General features: G+C 44.0%; 1 protein-coding gene across 2 annotated transcripts in view; it reads left to right on the top strand.

The window, feature by feature from the left end:
* The window catches only part of MSANTD1 (Myb/SANT DNA binding domain containing 1), a 74642-nt gene that overhangs the window by 30221 nt on the left and 21011 nt on the right, over positions 1–23410 (top strand). The window contains exons 1-2 of one of the 2 annotated variants that reach the window (XM_050948033.1): positions 16887–16938; positions 17056–17320. In XM_050948033.1, the coding sequence (XP_050803990.1) occupies positions 17067–17320 (254 nt within the window). In that variant the 5' untranslated portion in view covers positions 16887–16938; positions 17056–17066. Of the gene's footprint in view, positions 1–16886; positions 16939–17055; positions 17321–23410 lie in introns of those variants that run through there. The other variant, XM_050948034.1, reaches the window with a different exon arrangement.

The raw sequence follows: 23410 nt of genomic DNA, 5'->3' as shown, positions 1-23410 counted from the left end.
AGAGAATGCAAGATTTTTTTAATCTTCAAGTATTCTTTGAGTGCTTTGATTTTGTAAATGTGATAGGTAAGTACATATTATCTATCTTGAGATTTTGTACTGCCTCCCATCATCATAGCATGTGAGCATCATTTTGTTACAGTGAAGTAGATTATCAATAGTGAAGTCTCTTGTGGGGATTTGAACCATGGAGTCTTCATCTCTATTCTTTTTTAGTTATATAAAGCTTTTGTTTTGGATAGATTTGTGTGTGATGTTTTGATTTGTTTCTCAGATGTGGGGAGGAAGAGAGGTGCAAGTGATGCTTTCAATATTCTAGTTACTGTAGAAAAGACTTATCAAATAGGAAGATTTTGCACCATTTCTAAAAAGTGGTCACATTCTGGATTCATAGCTCTTGAATTGAGCTTTGCCACCAGCTGAAGTGCCCATAAATCCCCAATACATCTGTTGTTTAATTCAATTCCACTGCAAGTTTTCTCTCTCTCTCTCATATGTCTTGTTCGTTTGTTAACACAAAGCCCTTGTATTCCAATACAGGTAATAAACACAGCTGCTAAATTATATTCCCAGCCCATTAATATAACCACATTGCTGGTGCTATGGATTCCTCTACTAGCTCTTTGCCTGCATAGCAACATGTTTAATTATCCTAGGAACACATGAGGCTAATGGTCCCTCTAGTCCAGTATCCTGTCTTTGACAATGGCTGACACTAGATGCTTCTGAAGCAATCAGTTGCAGAATATAACCTGCACATAGGGATGTTTCTTCCTAACTGTATTTGTATGTCCTGAAGCATAGGGGTTATATTCCTTCCAAATTTTTAAAAAGCTTTACTAATGTAATTCTGAATCTAATAATTTATTAATATAAACATCTACTCCTCAATGATATCTTGTGGCAATGAGTTCCATAGACTAACTTCAAGACTATGTATAATTTTGACCCTGCTTACATATCTGATCTAGTCTTTCATCACATTGTTCTCTCCGTTCAGACGATGGTGGTAGCCTGATGCCCCATTTGTCCACTTCTCTGATATCCATTTCTGCATCTTTTTCCATTCTCTCTCAGATGGACTGTCTGTGTTGAGCTGGACTGCAAGACCAGAGTTGGTTGGAAAAATTCCAATTAAATGTGGGGTTTTTTGGTTAGAATTTGACACTTGGACAAAATTGAAATGTTTCACAAAGACAGTTCAATTTCAATGAAGTTCCAGGGAAACTCTGCCTTCTCTCAGCAACCTGCCTGCTTTCCTACCAGCTCAGCAGCACATTTGGCAGACTGATGGGGAGCCAGGAGCCTGAAAGCCCTACGAACCCCAGGGCCCAGGCTCCAAAGCTTGTGGTTCTTTGCCAGCAGGGTGTATTAATTGAAATAAAAAAGATTTAAATAATTTAATCATGATTTCAAGCAGGAAACCTGGATTTGAAATCATCTGTTTTAACTGTATTTTGCATTTGCACTTTTTAAATTATTTTCCTAAAGAAAGATTCTTATTACTTGGAAACAATCAAAACATATTTGCAATTAAATATAGCCTTACACTAAACTTGGTGCTTCTTATCAGAGGACTACACTATAGCTATACACATTTATTTAAGCAATTATATGCTTTAACTTACATTAAATCAGATTCTTAATTTTACTATGTATAAATGGTGAATGATGCATTTCTTATTTACTAGATGACGATATTTTTTCACTTGTGATGTGTGTCAAGCTCTATTTGCACGGAAATTCAAATTCAATTAAAATGCACATAAACAGCATTTCATTTTTTTATTAAATAAAACAAAACAAAAAACCCCAAAGTCTCTGTCAGTCTGACTTGTGGGAATATTCCTTTCTGACACCAAATATGGTTAAATCTTGAGCATGAGAGCACTGGCCACCCCATCTAATGTTCCATCTCCAGCCATGACTATCTCTGATGCGTCAGATAAAGGAAACAAAAGAAAAAAAAACTCACACCACCATAGAATACACTGGGGGGGGGGGAACTTTCCCTTCTGACCCCCCAAAGATGACTAGCTGAAACCCTGAAGCATGAGATTTTAGGAACGTAAGACGTGTACTGGACTGCTGAGCCAAGCCTCCCACTGCTGCAGGCTGCCCCATCATACAATCCAATTCAAAAATCTTATCAAGATCTATCTTAAAACTCTAACTAGTTTGTTTGCCTCACAACACCTACTGGGAGGCTGTTCCAGAACCTCACTCCTCTGGTGGTTAGAAATAATCTTCTTATTTCCAACCTAAATTTATTCATGGCCAGTTTATACACATTTGGTTTTGTGCCAACGTTGTACTTAAACTTTAATAGCTCTTTGCCCCCTGTTTTTACTCCCCGATTTATTTATAGAGAGCAATTATATCCTCTCTCAGATTTTGTTTTGCTAGGCTAAACATGCCAATCTTTTTAAATATCTCCTCTTGTAAAATAGTCCCTCCATTCCACTGATCACCCTAGCAGCTCTTCTCTGAACCTGTTCCTGTCTGAATTCATCTTTTCTGAACATGGATGTACACAGTATTCCAAATGAAGTCTACCAGTGCCTTGTACAAGGGCACCAATACTTCGCTATTTCTACTGGAAATATGTTACCTAGCAGATCCTAGGACTGCATTTGTCTTTTCTACAGCCACATTACATTGGTGGCTCGTGGTCATTCTGCAATTGACCAATGCACCTATGTCTCCACTGTCACTTTCAGCTGATGAGCTCCCAGCTTGCATGACCTTGCACTACTATTAAACTTCATCCTATTTCTATTACTATTTGTATTACTCCTGTCCTTGAGGTCATCCAGTTCTTCCTGTATAATATTACACCCTTCCTTGTATTGAGAATGCCTCACAACTTTGTGTTGTCAGTAGATTTCCATCATTAATAAAAATTAGGGCTGTCAAGCAATTAAAAAAATTAATCACGATTAATCACGCAAATAAAAAAATTGTGTGATTAATCATGCTGTTAATAATAGAATACTGTTTATATAAGTATTTTTTGGACGTCGTCCACATTTTCAAATATATTGCTTTCATTTATAACACACTACTATCTTTACGCAGTTATTTTTTGTACATAATTCTACATTTGTAAGTTGTGCTTGTGACAGGTTGGCTCACAGAAACCCCCTTGGGGCTGCCAACTGATGTGCCAAGACTACTTCTGCCCCTGCTTTCCCTGCCCTCCTAGCTTGGGACTTCAGTGCCCTGCCTGGTTTGAGCCAGACCCACTAGCCTGCTGCAAACCCAGACCCAGGTCTGAACCACGTCCCCTAACAGCTATAGGCTTAAACTGAAAGCAGCTTAAGAAGTGTTCCTGTCTTTAACACTTAGATCCCCAACTCCCAATGGGGTCCAAACCACAAATAAATTAGTTTTACCCTGTATAAAGTTTATACAGGGTAAACTCATAAATTGTTCGCTCTCTATAACACTGATAGAGAGAGATGCATAGCTGTTTGCGCCCCCCAGGTATTAATGCATACTCTAGGTTAATAAGGAAAAAGTGATTTTATTAAATACAGAAAGTAGGATTTAAGTGGTTCCAAGTAGTAACAGACAGAACAAAGTGAATTACCAAGCAAAATAAAATAGAACATGCAAGTCTATGTCTCATACAGTAAGAAGACTGAATACAGATAAAAACCTCACCCTCAGAGGAATTCCAGTAAGCTTCCTTTTATAGACTAGTCTCCTTCTAGTTTGGGTCCAGCAATCACTCACACCCGCTGTAGTTACTGTCCTTTGTTCTAGTTTCTTGCGGGTGGAGAGACTATCTCTTTAGCCAGCTGAGGACAAATGGAGGGGTCTACCAGGTGTTTAAATACACCTTCTCTTGTGGGTGGAGACCCCCTCCTCTTTCTTATGCAAAGTCCAGCTCCAAGATGGAGTTTTGGAGTCACATGGTCAAGTCACATGTCCATGCATGATAAGACGGTTACTCACCTTTGTAACTGTTGTTCTTCGAGATGTGTTGCTCATATCCATTCCAGTTAGGTGTGTGCGCCATGCGTGCACGTTCGTCAGAAGACTTTTACCCTAGCAACTCCGGTGGGCCGGCAGGTCTCCCCCTAGAGTGGCGCCGGCATGGCGCCTGATATATACCCCTGCCGGCCCAACCGCTCCTCAGTTCCTTCTTGCCGGCTACCCGACAGTGGGGAAGGAGGGCAGGTGTGGAATGGATATGAGTAACACATCTCGAAGAACAACAGTTACAAAGGCGAGTAACCGTCTTTTCTTCTTCGAGTGATTGCTCATATCCATTCCCGTTAGGTGAATCCCAAGCCTTACCTAGGCAGTGGGGTTGGAGTGAGAGGTCGCGGCGTGGAGCACTGCGGAGCCGAAGGCTGCGTCATCTCTGGACTGCTGGGCCAGGGCATAATGGGAAGCGAAAGTATGAACGGAGGACCAGGTCGCTGCCCTACAGATCTCCTGGATGGGCACGCGGGCGAGAAAAGCCGTCGATGAGGCTTGAGCCCTGGTAGAGTGTGCAGTCATGTGACCCAGAGGGGTATGAGCCAAGTCATAACAGGCTCGTATACAGGATGTTACCCACGAGGAGATTCTTTGAGAGGAAACGAGTAACCCTTTGACACGTTCCGCTACCACCACAAAGAGTTGGGGGGATTTGCGGAATGGTTTGGTTCTCTCTATATAAAAGGCGAGCGCCCGACAGACGTCCAGTGAGTGAAGCTGCTGCTCCCTGCGGGACGAGTGGGGTTTCGGGAAAAAGACAGGGAGAAAGATCTCCTGGCTGACGTGAAAGGCCGAGACCACCTTGAGGAGAAAGGCTGGGTGCGGTCTCAGCTGCACCTTGTCCCGGTGGAACACAGTATACGGTGGATCTACCGTGAGGGCGTGGAGCTCCAACACCCGTTTGGCTAAGGTGATGGCCACCAGGAAGGCAGTCTTCCAGGAGAGATAGAGCAGGGAGCAAGTTGCTAATGGCTCAAATGGAGGGGACATGAGCCAGGTCAGAACCAGGTTAAGGTCCCAGCTAGGGGTAGGGTGTCGAACCTGGGGGTAGAGACGCTCCAAGCCTTTAAGGAATCTAGTCACCATAGGGTGAGAGAACACCGAGCGGCCATCCCCCCCTGAGTGAAAGGTGGAGATGGCCGCCAGGTGAACCCGGAGAGATGATATCGCCAGGCCCTGTTGCTTGAGGGACCAGATGTAGTCTAAGATATTGGCAATGGAGACCTCGGTGGGAAGGAAACTCCATTCCGCGCACCAGCAGGTGAAGCGCTTCCATTTGGCCAAATACGTCGCTCTAGTGGAAGGCTTTCTGCTGCCCAGGAGCACCTGCCGCACTGGGGTAGAGCAACGGAGTTCAGACCGGGTCAGCCACTCAGAAGCCACGCCAGGAGGTGCAGTGATTGAAGGTCCGGAGCCTGCCGTGGTCCTGGGTGATCAGGTCCAGGTGAAGAGGCAGGGGGACAGGGTCAGCCAGGGACAGGTCCAGTAACATGGAGTACCAATGTTGCCTGGGCCACGCTGGAGCTATCATGATCAAGCGGACCCTGTCCCTGCGCACCTTCAGAAGGACCTTGTGGAAGAGCGGGAACGGAGGGAATGCGTAGAACAGATGCATCGTCCACGGAATAAGGAAGGCGTCTGCTACCGAACCGGGTTCCCGGCCTTGAAAGGAGCAGAACATCTGGCACTTCCTGTTCCCTCGGGACACGAAGAGGTCCATCTGGGGACATCCCCACCTCTGGAAGAGTGAAAGGGCGACGTCCGGGCGAAGGGACCACTCATGGGAAAGGAAGGATCTGCTCAGATGATCCGCCAGCGTGTTCCGAACCCCGGGAAGGAAGAATGCGATGAGGTGAATGGAGTGGGCTATGCAGAAGTCCCAGAGCCTCACGGTCTCCTGACACAGGGAAGAAGACCTCGTGCCGCCCTGCTTGTTGATATAATACATGGTCGTTGTGTTGTCGGTGAATACCGAGACACAGCGACCATGAAGTTGATGACGGAACGTTTGGCAAGCAAGGCGGACTGCCCTCAATTCCCGTACCTTGATGTGGAGGGCCAGCTCGTGAGGTGACCACTGGCCTTGGGTCCTCAGGGTTCCGAGATGGGCCCCCCAGCCTAGATCTGAGGCATCCGTTGTCAGGGACACCGATGGCTGGGGCAGATGGAACGGTAGCCCCGCGCACACCACGGACTGATCCAGCCACCACTGCAGGGAACCTAATATGTCCTGGGGAACGGTAACAATGGTGTCCAGAAGGTGCCTGGTCGGATGGTACTGACTGATGAGCCAGGACTGGAGGGCCTCATGCGAAGCCGCACATACCCCGTGACAAACGTGCAGGCTGCCATGTGGCCCAATAGAGTCAGGCACGTGCGTATGGAGGTCAAGGGTGCTGCCTGCAGTCGTCGTATGATGGCTGTCAAGGTCTGGAACCTTGATAGAGGAAGAACGGCTCTGGTCAGAGTAGAGTCCAGAAGGGCTCCAATAAACTCTATCCTCTGAGTGGGGATTAGTGTTGACTTTTCTATATTGAGGATTAGACCCAAGCTCGTGAAAAGTCTGCTGACCATGCGGACGTGGCTGAGGACTTGTGCCTCTGAAGATCCCCGTATCAGCCAGTCGTCGAGGTATGGAAATACATGTATGCGACTAAGGTGGGCGATGACTACAGCCATACATTTGGTGAACACCCTCGGGGTCGTGGTGAGGCCGAACGGGAAGACCGCGAATTGATAGTGGCGGCGGTTGACCACGAACCGAAGGAACCGTCTGTGTGGTGGGAAGATGGCTATATGAAAGTATGCGTCTTGCATATGGAGGGCGACGTACCAGTCTCCACGATCCAAGGATGGGATAATGGTTCCCAAGGATACCATACGGAACTTCAACTTCACCACGTATCTGTTGAGTTCCCGCAGGTCAAGGATAGGCCTGAGGCCTCCCTTGGCTTTGGGGATCAGAAAGTAACGGGAATAAAACCCCTTGCCTCGCTCGGCCTCTGGAACCTCCTCTATGGCTCCTTTGCCGAGGAGCGTTCGCACCTCCTGAAGGAGGAGTTGCTCGTGAGAGGGGTCCCTGAAGAGGGACGAGGGAGGGTGCGAAACAAACTGCAGATGGTATCCAACTTGCAATGTGCGCAAGACCCATCGGTCGGATGTTAGTCAGGACCAGGCCGGGAGGAAAAACGAAAGGCGGTTGGAAAAGGGAGGGGACGGATCCGTGAGGGAAACTGGTGCAGCGCCCTCGGGCGCACCTTCAAAATGAAGTTTTTGGGCCGGAGGGAGCCTTGGAGGAGCTCTGGTTTTGCCCTCCTTGGTTGCCCGATTGTCTACGCCGGCCATTCCTACTTCGTCGTCTGGCGAAGTCTTGCCTCTGGCGGGGTTGGGGGTTGGGCTGGCGTTGTTGAGGCCGGAAGGGTCTGCGCTGGGTGACGGGTGTGTGCATCCCCAGGGAGCGCATAATGACCCTATTGTCTTTAAGGCTTTGTAGCCTGGGGTCAGTCTTGTCCGAGAACAGGCCCTCGCCTTCAAACGGGAGATCCTGGATGGTGTACTGGAGCTCCGGAGGGAGGCCAGAGACCTGTAGCCAGGAAATGCAGTGCATGGTAACGCCAGAAGCTAGAGTCCTGGCGGCCGAATCTGCGGCGTCCAGAGAAGCTTGCAGGGAAGTTCTTGCTACTTTCTTGCCCTCATCAAGGATTGCAGCGAATTCCTGACGCGCAGCTTGCGGAAGCAACTCCTCGAATTTGTCCGCTGCCGCCCAGGTGTTGTAAGTGTAGCGGCTAAGGAGAGCTTGTTGATTGGACACCTGAAGCTGGAGGGCGCCCGCAGAATAGACCTTTCGGCCGAGCAGGTCCATGCGCCTCGCTTCCTTAGACTTTGGTGCCAGGGCCTGTTGGCCGTGGCGCTCCCTCTCATTCACAGATTGTACGACGAGGGAGCACGGGGGCGGGTGAACATAGAGGTACTCATACCCTTTTGAGGGCACCATGTATTTGCGTTCCACGCCACGTGCCGCGGGGGGAACGGACACCGGTGACTGCCAGATGGTAGTGGCATTGGCCTGAATGGTCCAGATAAAGGGAAGGGCGACCTGAGGTGGGTGCATCTGCAGATAATATGCTCACCACCGGATCCTCAATTTCTGAGACCTCCTCAGCCTGTAAGTTCATGTTCTGCGCCATGCGCCTGAGGAGGTCCTGATGCGCCCTGAGGTCGAGCGGAGGAGGGCTGGTGGATGTTGTTCCAGCCACTGCCCCATCCGGGGAGGATGATGAGGAGACACCCGGCAGGAGTGGATCTGCAGGAGGCTCCGCCTGGAGCACTGCCTCCGACTCTGGAGGGAGATCAGGATCCTGATGGTGAGCCAACCCCTCCCCTGCAGGGGGAGGGGGGGGGGCGCGAGACAATGTGGCCTCCGGAGCCCTGTGTTCAGATGTCGTTGAACGCGGGGGAACCTGCTGAGGCCCCTGGGCTTGATGATACGCCCAGGGAGTCCAGAAGCCCCACTGCTGCGGTCCATGTTCCTGAGGGGGGGAATCATGGATGAGAGCAGCAGGCCTGTCAGTGTCCATGGCGTACGCGCTGTCTGTTTGGGAGGAGACAGACGGCTGTCGAGACGGCCGGGGGGGGCCGAACGGGACTGATATGGGTCCCTCGCTCTAGACAGCGGAGACCTCCTCGGTGCCGGGGACCGGTGCTGGGAGTCATATTGCTGCCGGGATCGAGACCGGGACCTGCCACCAGCGCGGTGCTGGGAGGTCGACCGGGATATAGAACGCCGACGATGGGAACGGCTTCTCGAATCTCGGCGCCGGTAGCAGTGGCTCGAGCCAGAGTGGTGCTGGGAGTATCAGGACCGTCGTGAAGAGGACCGGCGCCGCGAGTATGACCGGTACTGCCGCGGAGAGTGGTGCCGGGACTGCGAGCGGCGTCTTGATCGAGACCGCCCACGGTGCTGGGACTGTGATGGGGATCGGTGCCAGCTCAGTGAATCCGGAGACGGTGCTCGCTTGGCCACAGGCTTGCCTTTTGATTGTGGAACCCGTACCGGAGGTATCGGGGGTTGAGGCAGCGTAGACTCAGTCAATACGATCAGGTCCCGAGCCGAAGCAAATGTCTCAGGCGTCGAGGGGACCATTAGCTCAACCCCAGATCTTATGGGGGAGCTGTGAGGGACCGGAGTTGACTGAATCCCTGGCATCGGTGCCGCGGCAGTAGTTGGTGCCGGGCGCTCCGTTCGAGCCTGCTTGGCCGGAGTGGCAGACGTTGAAGGCCTTGCGTCGGGGCCCGGTGCTGGGAAGGGCCGGTGCCGAGGCGTTTTCCCGGGCCCGGCGCGGTCCGGTGCTGGAGTGGAGCCAGCGCTCGGTGTCGAGGCTGGAGGGTTAAGCGCTGCTTCCATTAGGAGAGTCTTTAAGCGCTGATCTCTCTCCTTCTTGGTTCTTGGCTTAAATGCCTTACAAATGCGGCACTTCTCGGAGATATGCGATTCCCCAAGGCACTTCAAGCAGGCGTCGTGGGGATCGCTCGTTGGCATCGGCTTCTTGCAGGCCGAACACTGTTTGAACCCTGGCGAACCGGGCATGAGCCCGGTGCGGGGGAGGGCTAGAGCCCAAGCCCGCTAACTATATACAACAAGTAATACAACTATCAACTAATATTATAAACTCTAACTACAACTATAACTATATACAACTAGTAGAACAACGAGACAATGGAGAGCTAGGGACGTGGAGGACAGCTATGCCGCGCTCCACAGTTCCAACGACCGACACGGTGGTAAGAAGGAACTGAGGAGCGGGCGGGCCGGCAGTAGTATATATCAGGCGCCATGCCGGCGCCACTTTAGGGGGCGACCTGCCCGCCCACCGGAGTTGCTAGGGTAAAAATCTTCCGATGAACGTGCACGCACGGCGCGCACACCTAACTGGAATGGATATGAGTAATCACTCGAAGAAGATTGCTCAAGAAGCAGCCATGGTTCACATGCAGCCTTGAACGTCCTCAAGTAGACTTATTATGTGGATTGTAGCCTTCCAAGATCCATTGTCCATTAAGTGCGTCTTGACTGGGCACTTAACTTGCATATTCTTTTCTCAAGAAGCTGACCAAATGCTTTACTAAGGCTACTTAGAAATCAAGCAAGTACACAGCCAATATTCATAACTTTGAACACACAAACGTTACATGCATACAAATAGGAGGAATAGATTCAGCAGATCATAACCTTTACAGAGATATGTTACATGGCATATGTAGCATAAAACATATACTAGTTGTTATATATTCACTTATAAGCATATTTCCATAAAGCCTTATGGGGTGCACTGTCGCAGTGCTTTCACGATAAAGAGACTGCACTATGGTACTTATATGAGGTGAATTGAAAAATACATTTTATTTCATTTTACTGTGCAAATATTTGTAATAAAAATAATATAAAGTGAGCACTGTACACTTTGTATTCTGTGTTTTAACTGAAATCAATATATTTGAAAATGTAGAAAAACATCCAAAATATTTAATAAATTTCAATTGGTTTTCTAATGTTTAACAGTATTAATTTTGTAATCATGATTAAATTTTTTAGTTAATCGTATGAATTAACTGATTGATCAACAGCCCTAATAAAAATATTAAATGAGATTAGTCTGAAGACTGATCCTGAGGAACTCCACTAGTAACCTCCCTCTAGCTGGCTCTAACAAAGTCTCATTTATTGGCATTGCCAATCTCCAGGACATGGATGAATGCAAAATGTTGAAAAGTTTGTGTGACTTTTCCTGCACTATATCCACTGGCATTTTCAGGATATTTGCATTCACTATAAGAGTTTCTGGAAGATATAGTAGTCATCTGATTGAGTTGAAGCAAATGGGGTGACTGCTTCATCAGAAGACAATATTGCTATTGGGATGGGCTGATCCTCTGTTTCTTGCAGATATTTCCTCTCAGTGTCTTGCTTCTGCTGATGTAAAGTATATTGCACTAGTTGACCTTGAGTAGATCTGAAAGGAGAGAGATTTGACTCTAGAGGTGGGGCAAATGGAATAAGTCTTCCTATTTGATTGCATGCCCCAAGGAGCCCAGAATGGCTATAACTGTATAGTATCAGAGGGGTAGCCGTGTTAGTCTGGATCTGTAAAAGCAGCAAAGAATCCTGTGGCACCTTATAGACTAACAGATGTTTTGGAGCATGAGCTTTCGTGGGTGAATACCCACTTCTTCAGATGCATGTGGTGGAAATTTCCAGGGGCAGGTATATATATGCTAGCAAGCAAGCTAGAGATAACAAGGTCAGTTCAATCAGGGAGGATGAGGCCTTGTTCTAGCAGTTGAGGTGTGAAAACCAAGAGAGGAGAAACTGGTTCTGTAGTTGGCAAGCCATTCACAGTCTTTGTTCAATCCTGAGTTGATGGTGTCAAATTTGCAGATGAACTGAAGCTCAGCAGTTTCTCTTTGAAGTCTGGTCCTGAAGTTTTTTTGCTGCAGGATGGCCACCTTAAGGTCTGCAATAGTGTGGCCAGGGAGGTTGAAGTGCTCTTCTACAGCCTCAGAAACCACCCTGACATTATCATCAAAGAGGCTGATAAAGGAGGTGCCGTTGTCATCATGAACAGGTCTGACTACCAAAAGGAGGCCGCCAGACAACTCTCCAATACCAAATTCTACAGGCCACTTCCCTCAGATCCCACTGAGGAATACACTAAGAAACTACAGCATCTACTCAGGACACTCCCTACACTAACACCAGAAGAAATCAACATACCCCTAGAGCCCCGACCAGGGTTATTCTATCTACTACCCAAGATCCACAAACCCGGAAATCCTGGACGCCTCATCATCTCGGGCATTGGCACTCTCACTGAAGGACTGTCTGGATATATGGACTCTCTACTCAGACCCTATGCCACCAGCACTCCCAGCTATCTCCGTGACACCACAGATTTCCTGAGGAAACTACAATACATTGGTGACCTCTCAGAAAACACCATCCTAGCCACCATGGATGTAGAGGCTCTCTACACAAACATCCCACACACAGATGGAATACAAGCTGTCAGGAACACTATCCCTGACGATGCCACAGCACAACTGGCTGCTGAGCTCTGTGCCTTTATACTTACACACAACCATTTCAAATTTGATGACAATATATATCTCCAGATCAGTGGCACTGCTATGGGCACCCGCATGGCCCCACAATATGCCAATATCTTTATGGCCGACCTGGAACAACGCTTCCTCAGCTCTCGTCCACTCACGCCCCTTCTCTACCTACGCTACATTGATGACATCTTCATCATCTGGACCCATGAGAAGGAGACTCTGGAAAAATTCCACCACGATTTCAACAGCTTCCACCCCACCATCAACCTCAGCCTGGACCAATCTACACGGGAGGTCCACTTTCTTGACACCACGGTGCAAATAAGTGATGGTCACATTAACACCACCCTATATCGAAAACCTACCGATCGCTATGCCTACCTTCATGCCTCCAGCTTCCATCCCGGACACATCACACGATCCATTGTCTACAGCCAAGCGCTGAGGTACAACCGCATCTGCTCTAACCCCTCAGACAGAGACCAACACCTACAAAATCTCCACCAAGCATTCTCAAAACTACAATACCCGCACGAGGAAATAAGGAAACAGATCAACAGAGCCAGACGTGTACCCAGAAGCCTCCTACTGCAAGACAAACCCAAGAAAGAAACCAACAGGACTCCACTGGCCATCACATACAGCCCCCAGCTAAAACCCCTCCAACGCATCATCAAGGATCTACAACCCATCCTGGACAATGATCCCACACTTTCACAGGCCTTGGGTGGCAGGCCAGTCCTTGCCCACAGACAACCTGCCAACCTGAAACATATTCTCACCAGTAACTGCACACCGCACCATAATAACTCTAGCTCAGGAACCAATCCATGCAACAAACCTCGATGCCAACTCTGCCCACATATCTACACCAGCGACACCATCACAGGACCTAACCAGATCAGCCACACCATCACCGGTTCATTCACCTGCACGTCCACCAATGTAATATACGCCATCATATGCCAGCAATGCTCCTCTGCTATGTACATCGGCCAAACTGGACAGTCTCTACGGAAAAGGATAAATGGACACAAATCAGACATTAGGAATGGCAATATACAAAAACCTGTAGGAGAGCACTTCAACCTCCCTGGCCACACTATTGCAGACCTTAAGGTGGCCATCCTGCAGCAAAAAAACTTCAGGACCAGACTTCAAAGAGAAACTGCTGAGCTTCAGTTCTTCGCTGTTATGACTGTATACTATATGGATATGGAGTTGCAAGCCATGGAGGGAGAAAACATTAAGGTTGTTAACTCTGAGACTCTTGATGTCTTTGTTTATGCCTCTGGATTCCTTGTCAGACCAAGCTGGCTCATAGGGAGGGGAGTGTGGTGAGTCGGAGGGTGACATTTCCTTACTCTGTTCAGAGATAGAGGAAGAGAGAATGTATTTCTTCAATAGGAGTGTTCTAGGGAGCTCTGGAATGTCTTCGATGTATACTGAGGCCACGGCTGCAGGTGGTGCCAAGCAAGGAAATTTCTCTGAGGAAAGCAGTGGTTGACTCCAGTTATTAGGTTACTGTTAAGTTGCTCATTACCATGAAGGTCTTTTGTATCGATAAGGCTTGTTCCAGGAAAATCTGTACCACAGTGGCAGCCATCAACATAGTGGGTCCTTTGGACTTCAACGCAGAATGTATCAGTGCTGACGAATTGGTAGTGATAGAGGCACAGGGGCTCTTTTCTACCACTTTCCTCCAATGATGGGGCAGATAAAGTCTTTGTTGCTCTTCATGATGCAGGAGTAGGAGAGAGTAGTATTTCTGAGGAAGAATAAATCTTGGAGCTTGGAGTAGATCTGCAGCTTACCGGACCACTAGCATAGATGATCTAGTCTTTTCCCCTCAGGCTCAAATGGAGTGTTCCAGAAGGAAAAGCCTGAGGTGGGATTTGCTCGCTTTTTGTGTCCTCTTATGAAAAGAGCAACGTATCAAGCACTTATCTGGAATGTGTGCTTCACCAAGCAGAAGAGGCACTTATAATATCCATAATTAATAGGAATGGCTTCCTTACAGAAGGGACAGGATCTGAACCCTGGAGACTTGGATTCCGCCACTGCAGCGAAGTTCTGGTACTGCAATAAGATCCTTCAAGTTTTTAAGTGTCTCTTTTTTTAACACGTTAAACTTTATTAAACTAACAACTATATTATTTAATTAAAAAAACAGTAACTAGAAGAGAAATAGACACAGCGGTGGTAAGAGCTTGCTGCCACGAGAGATTAAAAAGGAACTGAGGGATGGTTAGGCCCACTCTACTCCTTATGCCCTCAGATACAGGGGGGCTGGGATGGAGGGGCAGGAGAGGGAGCACAAGAGCATCTGAAGCACAGGTGTGGTCCCAGCATGCTGCTATTTAAAATAATTCAAACTCATGCACATGAGACACCTGGAGATGAGATGTGGAATACATGTGGACATCACTCAAAGAAGTTATTGCTGTTGTCCTTGTTCCCTTCCATCACCTCTCCTTCCACCTGTTTGTTACCCTTGCTAGTTGTCCTGTCTAAAACTAGACTATAAACTCTCCAAAGCAGGGACCGTATCTTTCTTTTTGTTATGTAAAGTGTCTAATACATGATTGGTTGCAATAAAAATAATACAAAACATTTTCAGAGCCCTAGTGGATGAATATCAGGGCAAAATAATTCCTATAATTGCTTAATAAAGTCAGAAAAGCAGTTTGGGGTCCATTTGGATAGAGTTTTCTGTATAAATGCAAGATTGTTATTTGGTCCCAGATCAGACACTCAATATCCTAGCAATAGCTTAAGGACCCTTTTTTTCTGAGACATCATCTTACTTCCTTAAGTTTCTCCTGCTGGGCCTCTGTCATTGGCTTCAAAACTGGTCAACTGAATTTGGTATTGTTTTTATTAAGATGTGCTGCAACCCATTGTGGTGTGCTGAGTATATAAAAATAAATTAATAAAATGAACCTGTCATCAGTTGATCTTTTTCTGACCACCATCTGTTTACTGATCATGTGATGTCTCCAGCTGGGCACCCAAGAGATAAACCATGCAAGATCATTGTGACAGCATATGGTACTATTTACAAATTTTAAAAGGGCAATAGTTGTTAGGCTGTCATATTAGGTAGTTAAAAAGTAATGTTGTTTGGAGGCTAGGTTTTGTTAAGGAAGACTGTTACTCGGTAGATATATGTCTCACATGGAGATTTTTCAGTGGGTTTGGAGTAAAAGTTGCTAAATAAAGGAATTCTGATTTTTTTTTTTCCCCTTCACATATTCCACAGTTCCTTTGTTGGTGCAATTTGGAGTGAACAATAAAATACATAACATGGAGACCAGGCAGTGATGAGTTAAAGGTTTTATTTCATGTGCCTTTTACGGGCATTATGGGCTCCCTTTACCCTTTCCAGGATGCAAACCAATCTGTGTAGTTTTTAAACTACTGTTAAGATCAAGGATGTGGTTATGAAAAGACTTACAATTTATAGGATACTTAAGCATTAAGGATTGAGGTACAGAACATTTCCTGAGGATTAAGGACTGGCTGGGTGAGCCTCAGGCCATTAACCCCCGCCTGTCATTAATCTCCAGGAAATACCCTGCAGTGAGGTCGTTATTGCTGTTATATGCTGAAACTGAAAACAAACAATGGTGTGTGTTTTTATACAAGATGCTGTTTAATTTGGAATGTAGCAAATTAATGCCTTGTGCATTAGCTAGTCATATTGCTAGAATTGATCGATTCCATGCATCTTACTCTTTTATGATAGACATTATAGGGTTGCATGGGTGTAAGAAAGGGCAGAATTTGACCCATAGTGCGTGTTATACAATTTAATATGATGAATCAGTGAAATCAATGGTGTTTCTCTGGTGTAAATGTGAACAGAATTTAGCTCTGTACATAAAAAATGACCATAAAATGCTTACTTCACAGCAAAGCAATTTATTTACAGTTCTAAGCATCTTGCAGCCTTTTTTTTTAAACTCAATGAATAATCCTTTTAGGTTCTCCATAAAGCGAGTGAAATGCCTCTGCTACAGTCCTGAGGCAGCACACAGGCTGCATAAAATAGCATAAATAGCATCTAAATTACTTGGAATACAAAATACACATACAGTTATAGATACTTACAAAAGGCAAATTCATATTGACAGGACTACAATATATGCTTAGCAGCAGGAAAGCATCTTAGGAAAAAAAGTGGCTTTATATTTTTGTGTGTGTGTGTGTGTGTGTGTGTGTATATATATATATAAACGTGTGTGTGTGTAAGTAATAAACACTGAAAAGCTATTCTTGTGTTTTCCTAAAAAACGATGCAGGCACTTTTTTAAGGAGACTGGCTGCATTTATTGTTTTGTAGATATATAGATATATTTTTCATAAAGGTGTGTGAAGCTTTTTACAAAAAAATCTATGTAAAAAGTGCTGTGTGTGTGTGTGTGTATGTACACGGCCTCAGTCCTTGCAACCTCCTAGAGAGTCTGTCAAGGCACAACTTAAAAGCTCATTCAGGCAACCAGGACCCCCTGCTAGCAGATTGTCTGCCTAAAAGGTAAGAAAAAGCTAAAAAGAAGTAGAAACTTAAAAGTAGCTCCTCAAAGGCTGCATAGATCTTTTTTTGTTAAACCTAGAGTGTTTAAAAGCTTTAATATTGATGGCCTGTCAACTTTGTCCTGATTCTTTGGCTTTCAGTTAAAAGGTTTTTGTTGTTGTAGCTTATGCAGTTGCTCTGTTGCTATGGAAACGTGACATCAAAATGACGTTTCTCTGTTTAAAAGCTTTTAACTAAATTCCTGCCTGTCAGATGTAGGCCCCATTTTGTGCACTCAAGCTTCAAGCTGTTGCAAAAAGGTTTCATATGTTCTGTTGTCATTCAAATTCTTTATCCACATATGCCTGTCTTGCACTACAAAAACCTAAACTAAAAACTCAATCTATATTAAGTGTCCTCTTTTAAAACCCTTTTAGGTCAATCAGCAATGGCTGCAGCAGAAATTCCCAGTTACATTGTTTCTTCTCAGACTGAGAAACACAGAAGGGCCAGAAACTGGACTGATGCAGAAATGAGAGGTTTAATGCTGGTTTGGGAAGAATTTTTTGATGAACTGAAACAAACTAAAAGGAATGCCAAAGTTTATGAGAAAATGGCTAACAAACTCTTTGAAATGACTGGAGAAATTCGCCACGGAGAGGAAATAAAGATAAAAATTACAAATATGACATTCCAGTACAGGTAAGCTTCAGTTAATTTTTTATTTTGAGAGATTTTAGCAGGGATGACGCAGAGTTATTTGCCTTTCAGAAAAAGTCTCATACAGGAAATCTATAGATAAAAGGTTAAAGATTGTTCATATCGCTTTTAAAAATCTCTCCTGCCATTACTATTATATCTTTATTATTTTCCCTCTCATTTATTTTCAAACTCTGGCACAAGTTTGTTTCTTTATAGTTAACTAATGGTGCTATGAAATATTGGAATGAAAATGTATTTGGTGTTAAAATAGATTTTCTTGTTTAGAGGACTGATAATGTTAGTTTGTCAGCAGTTCCTGGCAGTTAAACTGCTGCAGTTTGAAGTGGCCAGTTAGAATCAGTTACAAGTAAAAGTTCAAATACAAAATAATTTATTTAGGAATGAAGGTCCCAATTTTTGGCATTGCAAGTTGAAGGGTAATACTTCACAGGGCCAAAAATAATTGGATGTCTTATTACTGAGTGACACACATTGCTATAAGCCGCTCTAGCGAAACAACTATTATATCTGCAGAGAGAGAATCAATGTCCTCTGTAAATACTGCTCTAAGAGAGTGGGGGAAGGGGGAAGAGGTGTCTAGAACATGATAAAGATGAGGCAATGTCAGTCATGAGGGAAAGTTGGCTTGAAAGATTGAGACATTCACACATTTGTTGTTTAGAAAAAATTAGATCTTAACAGAAATATTTGCATATATCTGCTTTAAAAAAAAATCTTCTCACTGAGAGACACAAACTGCCACATACTGGAAATCCTGAGTGGTCATTTAGTTATGTTTGTGATGCAAGAAAATAAAATATGTGATTCTTTTACTTCATCTCCATGCAAAGCTAGCATTAATAATAAAAGAGGTTATTACAGCAGCAGGTCATGTTAAAATTGCTTGCTTTTTGGGAGGTGGGAGGCACACTTGCTGTATTTCATGCAGACATCACTCATCAGATAGAAAACTAGGGTGAATGCTGTAAGCCCCTTTAACTTTGAATTTTCCCTTTCTCAGTTTGTCAAACCCATTAATATTGTCTTTAAAGTATTTTCTGTAATACCAAAGCTGGTATTTTATACTCAGCACTTAACATCTTCAAAGTGCTTTACAAACATCTACTTAATCTTCACATACCTCTCTGAGGAAGGTAAGAAAGTATTATCCCTCACCATTTTACAGATAGGGAGACTGGAACCGAGGTAATTATTTCCCCAAGGTTACAAAGCAAGTCACCCTCAAACCCAGAATTAGAACTCAGTAGTTCTTGACTACCAGGCCTTTGCTTAGTTCACTAAATCATGAAGCCTCTCTGCTAACAAATTCATCCCATTGTACCTAGGTTTTACAGGTGTCCAGAAATACTTCATGATATTTCGAGTACTGTAATGGCTATGTGCGGTGGTTGTTTCTGTAAGCCTTTGTTCTGAATTTTCTTTCTGTTATTATCAATCACACAGTCTAAATTTTTTCTAATCAATATTTTCTGTTAAGCAGCACTGGGAGGGGAGAGAGTAAAGCATATAAACTGTAGAGGAAAATTTACTTTTTCATTCCTGTATGTTTTCATTAACTTCCAGAAGAACTTTCAATGCATGCTGCCATGTTGTGAGGTGTATCAAAATGCACTGAGCTGCAATGCTCATTAAGATGCCAACTTTGGGGAGCTTGAAGACTTTCCTGTGTTGGCATGTTACTGTTTTAATATATTATGGAGTCAGAAATACACTTATAAATGTCAGATTTTTTTTTGCATAATAGAGACTTAATTTCCTAATATTATTTGAAGACAATGTAATGTAAACAGACAAGCAAAAGAGATTACTCCCAATTTGTTGTGTTTTCTAATTATTTTTCATTAATATGTGGAGATGGGAAACATTACAGTGGACCTACTGGCTACCACTCTGCTGTCTGCTTTGCTTTTGGACACCTGAGTTTCAATTCATGTTATGGGTGTCTGGAGGATACTTGGAGATCACGTCATGCATCATGTTTCAGTGCACTGTGGTGTGAACTGAAATGGAGGGCACGGAAAGTGTGAAAACTGCTCTGTATTCAGATAGTATTTTGTAACAAGTATTTGGAGTTGTTAAAATTGATCTACAAGTATTGAGCAAAAGTAGCAGGATAACCAGGTCACTTAGCATCTTAATTCTTATTATTTCCCTCCACCATCTCAGTCACAAGTTGCAGACTTTTATTTCATGAAATAACTGTCTATCATCTGTCTGTGGTATTAATAGGGTGCTTATCATAATAATAGTTTGCCAGTGATGTTACCATCAAAAGGAATCAGGTTAGAGCATGGAGCCAGAAAATGCTGCTGTTTATCCACATATTACAAGTTCAGAAAGAAAAATATTACTTCCTCCCCAAAAAACCAAACCAAAACAACTCTACAATGTAAAAAGGCAGCCATTTACCTGAGCACCTCTGCTGGTTCTACGATACAGGTGTATTTAATGGTGAATGTGATGTTGCTGGTGCACTGCGTGCTGGGACATCTCATGGAGCAGGTAATGGGGACTTGCAGCTTCAGGGATCTAAAATGGAAAATAGGTAAATTTGTACTTAATAATCCTCTTACATATTTATCATAATGCCTTTCAACCTGAAGGATTCCATAGCACTTTATGGCTGATCCTGCAAATGTTGCTACTGAATGTATAGTCATGGTTCTCAATGGAAGTCTTTGTTCATTATGCAGCAGCGGTCTAAAAAGCAGACAAAATGCTAGAATGCATAAGGAGTAGGTTTTAAAAATAATACTACAATATAATAATTTTGTTATATAAATCAATGGTAAGTCCTTCCCTTGAAAAGAATTCCAGATGGGGAAATACTGAAAAGCTTGGGACTTTTTAGTTTAAAGAGGAGACAAATCAATAAAAGGCAACACGACAGAGGCATGCAAAGTAACAAATGGTATAGAGAATGTAAACCAGGTGCTCCTCTTTCCCCTTTCCCTATAATAACAAAGTTATTCAATAAAATTTAAAACCAATTAAAGAAGATACTTTTTACAAAACACATAATTGGCAGGTGGAACTCATTGCAACTAGATATCATTGAGACCATGAGCTAAGTAGTTTTTCTTTTTTTTTTTTTTTTTTAAGGTTAGACATTTTGTAAGGATAATGAGAACACCGGTCATTTAAATTAGATATAATTTTAAAAACATATAAAGTATATAAATCTTCATGCACCATGAATTGTCTGGGGCTAGGAAGAAACTTTCGCTATGAGCAGTCTATTCCACAATTGTCCACTAAGAGGTTTCTTGCATCTTCCGGTGAAGTATTTTGTATTGGCCACTGTCAGAAACAGGAGATTGGAATAGATGGTCTGATCTGGTAGGCAGTTTATGTACTATTATGAATAGTCCCAGTGACTTCATGGTAATAAGCACCTTGCCTAAAATAAATGTTTGCCTGTCTGCAATACATAAAGGAATCACTTCATTCACCACAGCAACCAAAGGCCTAACCTACATGAAAAATTTAGTGCAGATGCAGCTGGGCAAAATCCTACTATAAGAAAAAGTGCAATGGAAACTTAAGTATCTAATTAGGGCAGATAGGACACTGGTTTTTAATGATCTGTGTGAAAGGCATCTGTGCAGTAAACTGCATGTGCTCCCATCTATCTATCTTGGTAGGTGAAGGGCTGAGTCAAGCGTGCTGGGATTGAAAGTTAAGGTTTCTGATAAATGAGTATCAAAAGTTCTGCTTACATTACTAAGTCATCTCCTGCAGTTTAGAATCACTTAGAATATGTCCTGAAGTTCTTTCTACTGTGTTGGCTACTTGGGCGTTCAGCACCCACAAATCTACAATTAGTCCTTCTAAAAGAAAATACATTCCTAGCATCACTAATATATTGACCTTAATGTGTGCCAATGTACAGTATTAGAGAGACAAGGGTGTGTGAGGTAATATCTTTTGTTGGACAACTTCTGTTGGTGAAAGAGACAAGCTTTAGAGCTATTATTATTTTACTATTGATATAATGATTATAGAATATGCACACTAAACAATATGATAGTTCTGACTAATTCCTTTTGATACTTTAAAAATAAAGGCTGTGTGAATGCAAATTAATTATTTTTTTGAAACCAGCTCCTCTCTCCTTCCCCACAAAATTTGTGGAAACAGGATGCAACTGTTACATTTTAATTTGAATTGCAGTCAATTAATGTTAATCATTGGTAAATTTGAATCAGTCTCATGATCTGAATTACAGATTTTTTTTTAATTTTCATGTGTACATGATAGCAATTAAACATAGTAACTTGTGTAATTCTTCACCATATTCCATGATATTAAATGACTGGAAACTCTGACCTTTGCTGCAGCAAATGACCAAAGAGAAGTGCAGCCAAATTACTGCAGAAAGTTAAATTTGAATATTTTACCAGCTTTCTCTTCGGTTTCAATAATTCATAGCAGACCCACAATTTAAGTATTGTGCTTTCCTACATGTTTATCTCCTGTGTCATTGATTTGTGCATGAACAGTGTTATTTATTATTTATTTTGAAAGCTTTTTTCAAAAACCCCAGGAGATGAAGCTTGTTTCCATTCCTCCAGACTAGTAGTAATATCAAACAAATACCATAGTAATAATAATTAATAAGTTAATAATACCCCTGCAACCCAGCAATAGTGTGTTGAACAGAGAGAGTAAAAAAATGAAGTTATAGATTATATGCATTTGTTCTAAGTGGTCATGGTCTTTAAAAACCATGAATCCTAAAATTTAATGTTTTCGTAATTTTATTTTAAAACTCATGAAATTCTGGATTAATTGATTTAGAGAATACAGTCCTAGTTATCCACAAAACAGGAAATATAAGTACAATTTTCTCCACCAGTGTGCCTCAACCCAGATGACAGGTGGTCCTGGAAAGTGGTTAATTAGATCTCAGTGCTCATTCAGTTGTTGATTCTTCTGTAATAACATGGCCAACAAGATTGCCAGTTGTGGTAGTAATGTTTTTTTGTACCTTGCATTTCTGTCCACTGGGAACTGGACTGAGATCACTAACTCATTTGAGATCATTTTCAGTGACTTCTGATCTGGGCTGGATTTAAACTAGTGTCTTAGAGATGAAAAAAATCTGTATCTTATTAAATAGTTTCTGAGCCTATTTAGTTTATATAAGTGTAAGCGGGGGAATGGTCCTGCTCTTGTGGGGAACTTTCCTGGCTTCTGCACTACCTCTGTGGAATCGGATAGTGAAAGGATCTGAGCCCTCACTCCAGCTCCCTTTACTCAAATGCCTGCCTGACCTTGAAGTCTCCTCTTCCATGTGGCAGAGTCCTTGTAGCCCTAATAAGGTGGTCCCAGGATTCCTGGGAGGCTTAAGCCCCAGTCTTGTCATGGCCACTTAGGACAGGAGCTAGGGTGTCCCCAGTCTGGAGTACTCTCTCCACAACGGCCACTACCCTGGCCTACTGAGCACTACATTAAGTTCAAACCAAATGCAATTTATTAAAGAGCAAGACAGTAATAAAAATAAGGAAAAAATGAGACAGGTTAAAGGAAACAAGTAATCCTGCCCTGTTGGCATGGGGAAACCACAAACAGCAGTCTCTGGGATATGAGGGAAGTTCATAGTCTATTCTTCACATTTCCCAGGCCTCCTTCTCAAGCACTGGCTGTGCTGCGGTGATACTGTGGGTCAGACACCTGCTCTGGCAGTTGCCACACGCCCTTAGGCTCTAGCTAGCAGGAACCCTTCTCCCCAGCATCGGCCCTCCCAACGAGGTCATGGTCCCCCTCCAAGTCCAGCCTGCAAGACCTCTTGTTTGATGATATCTCCTTACACTGGGCCCTCTGTCCAGGGTCCTCCTTCACTCTTCCCAGCTGCTCACCGCATTTGGCTCCAGAGTTACTTGTGGCACAAAGGGTGTTCACTCCTCAGCTCTGGGCCCACAGCTCCCCACTGTAACTGTGAGCACGGCTGGTCTGCACTGCCCCGGCTCTGGTCTGCTCTGGCTCTGTGCTGCTGCATTAATTTTTGCTTATTGCCCGTGACCTGTCCGTGATTTTTACTAAAAAATATCCATGACAAAATCTGAG

This window comes from Gopherus flavomarginatus, chromosome 3, assembly GCF_025201925.1.
Source record: "Gopherus flavomarginatus isolate rGopFla2 chromosome 3, rGopFla2.mat.asm, whole genome shotgun sequence".
Lineage (NCBI taxonomy): Eukaryota > Metazoa > Chordata > Testudines > Testudinidae > Gopherus > Gopherus flavomarginatus.
The sequence above is the reverse complement of the archived record's forward strand: the minus strand, read 5'-3'. Positions and strand labels throughout refer to the sequence as shown.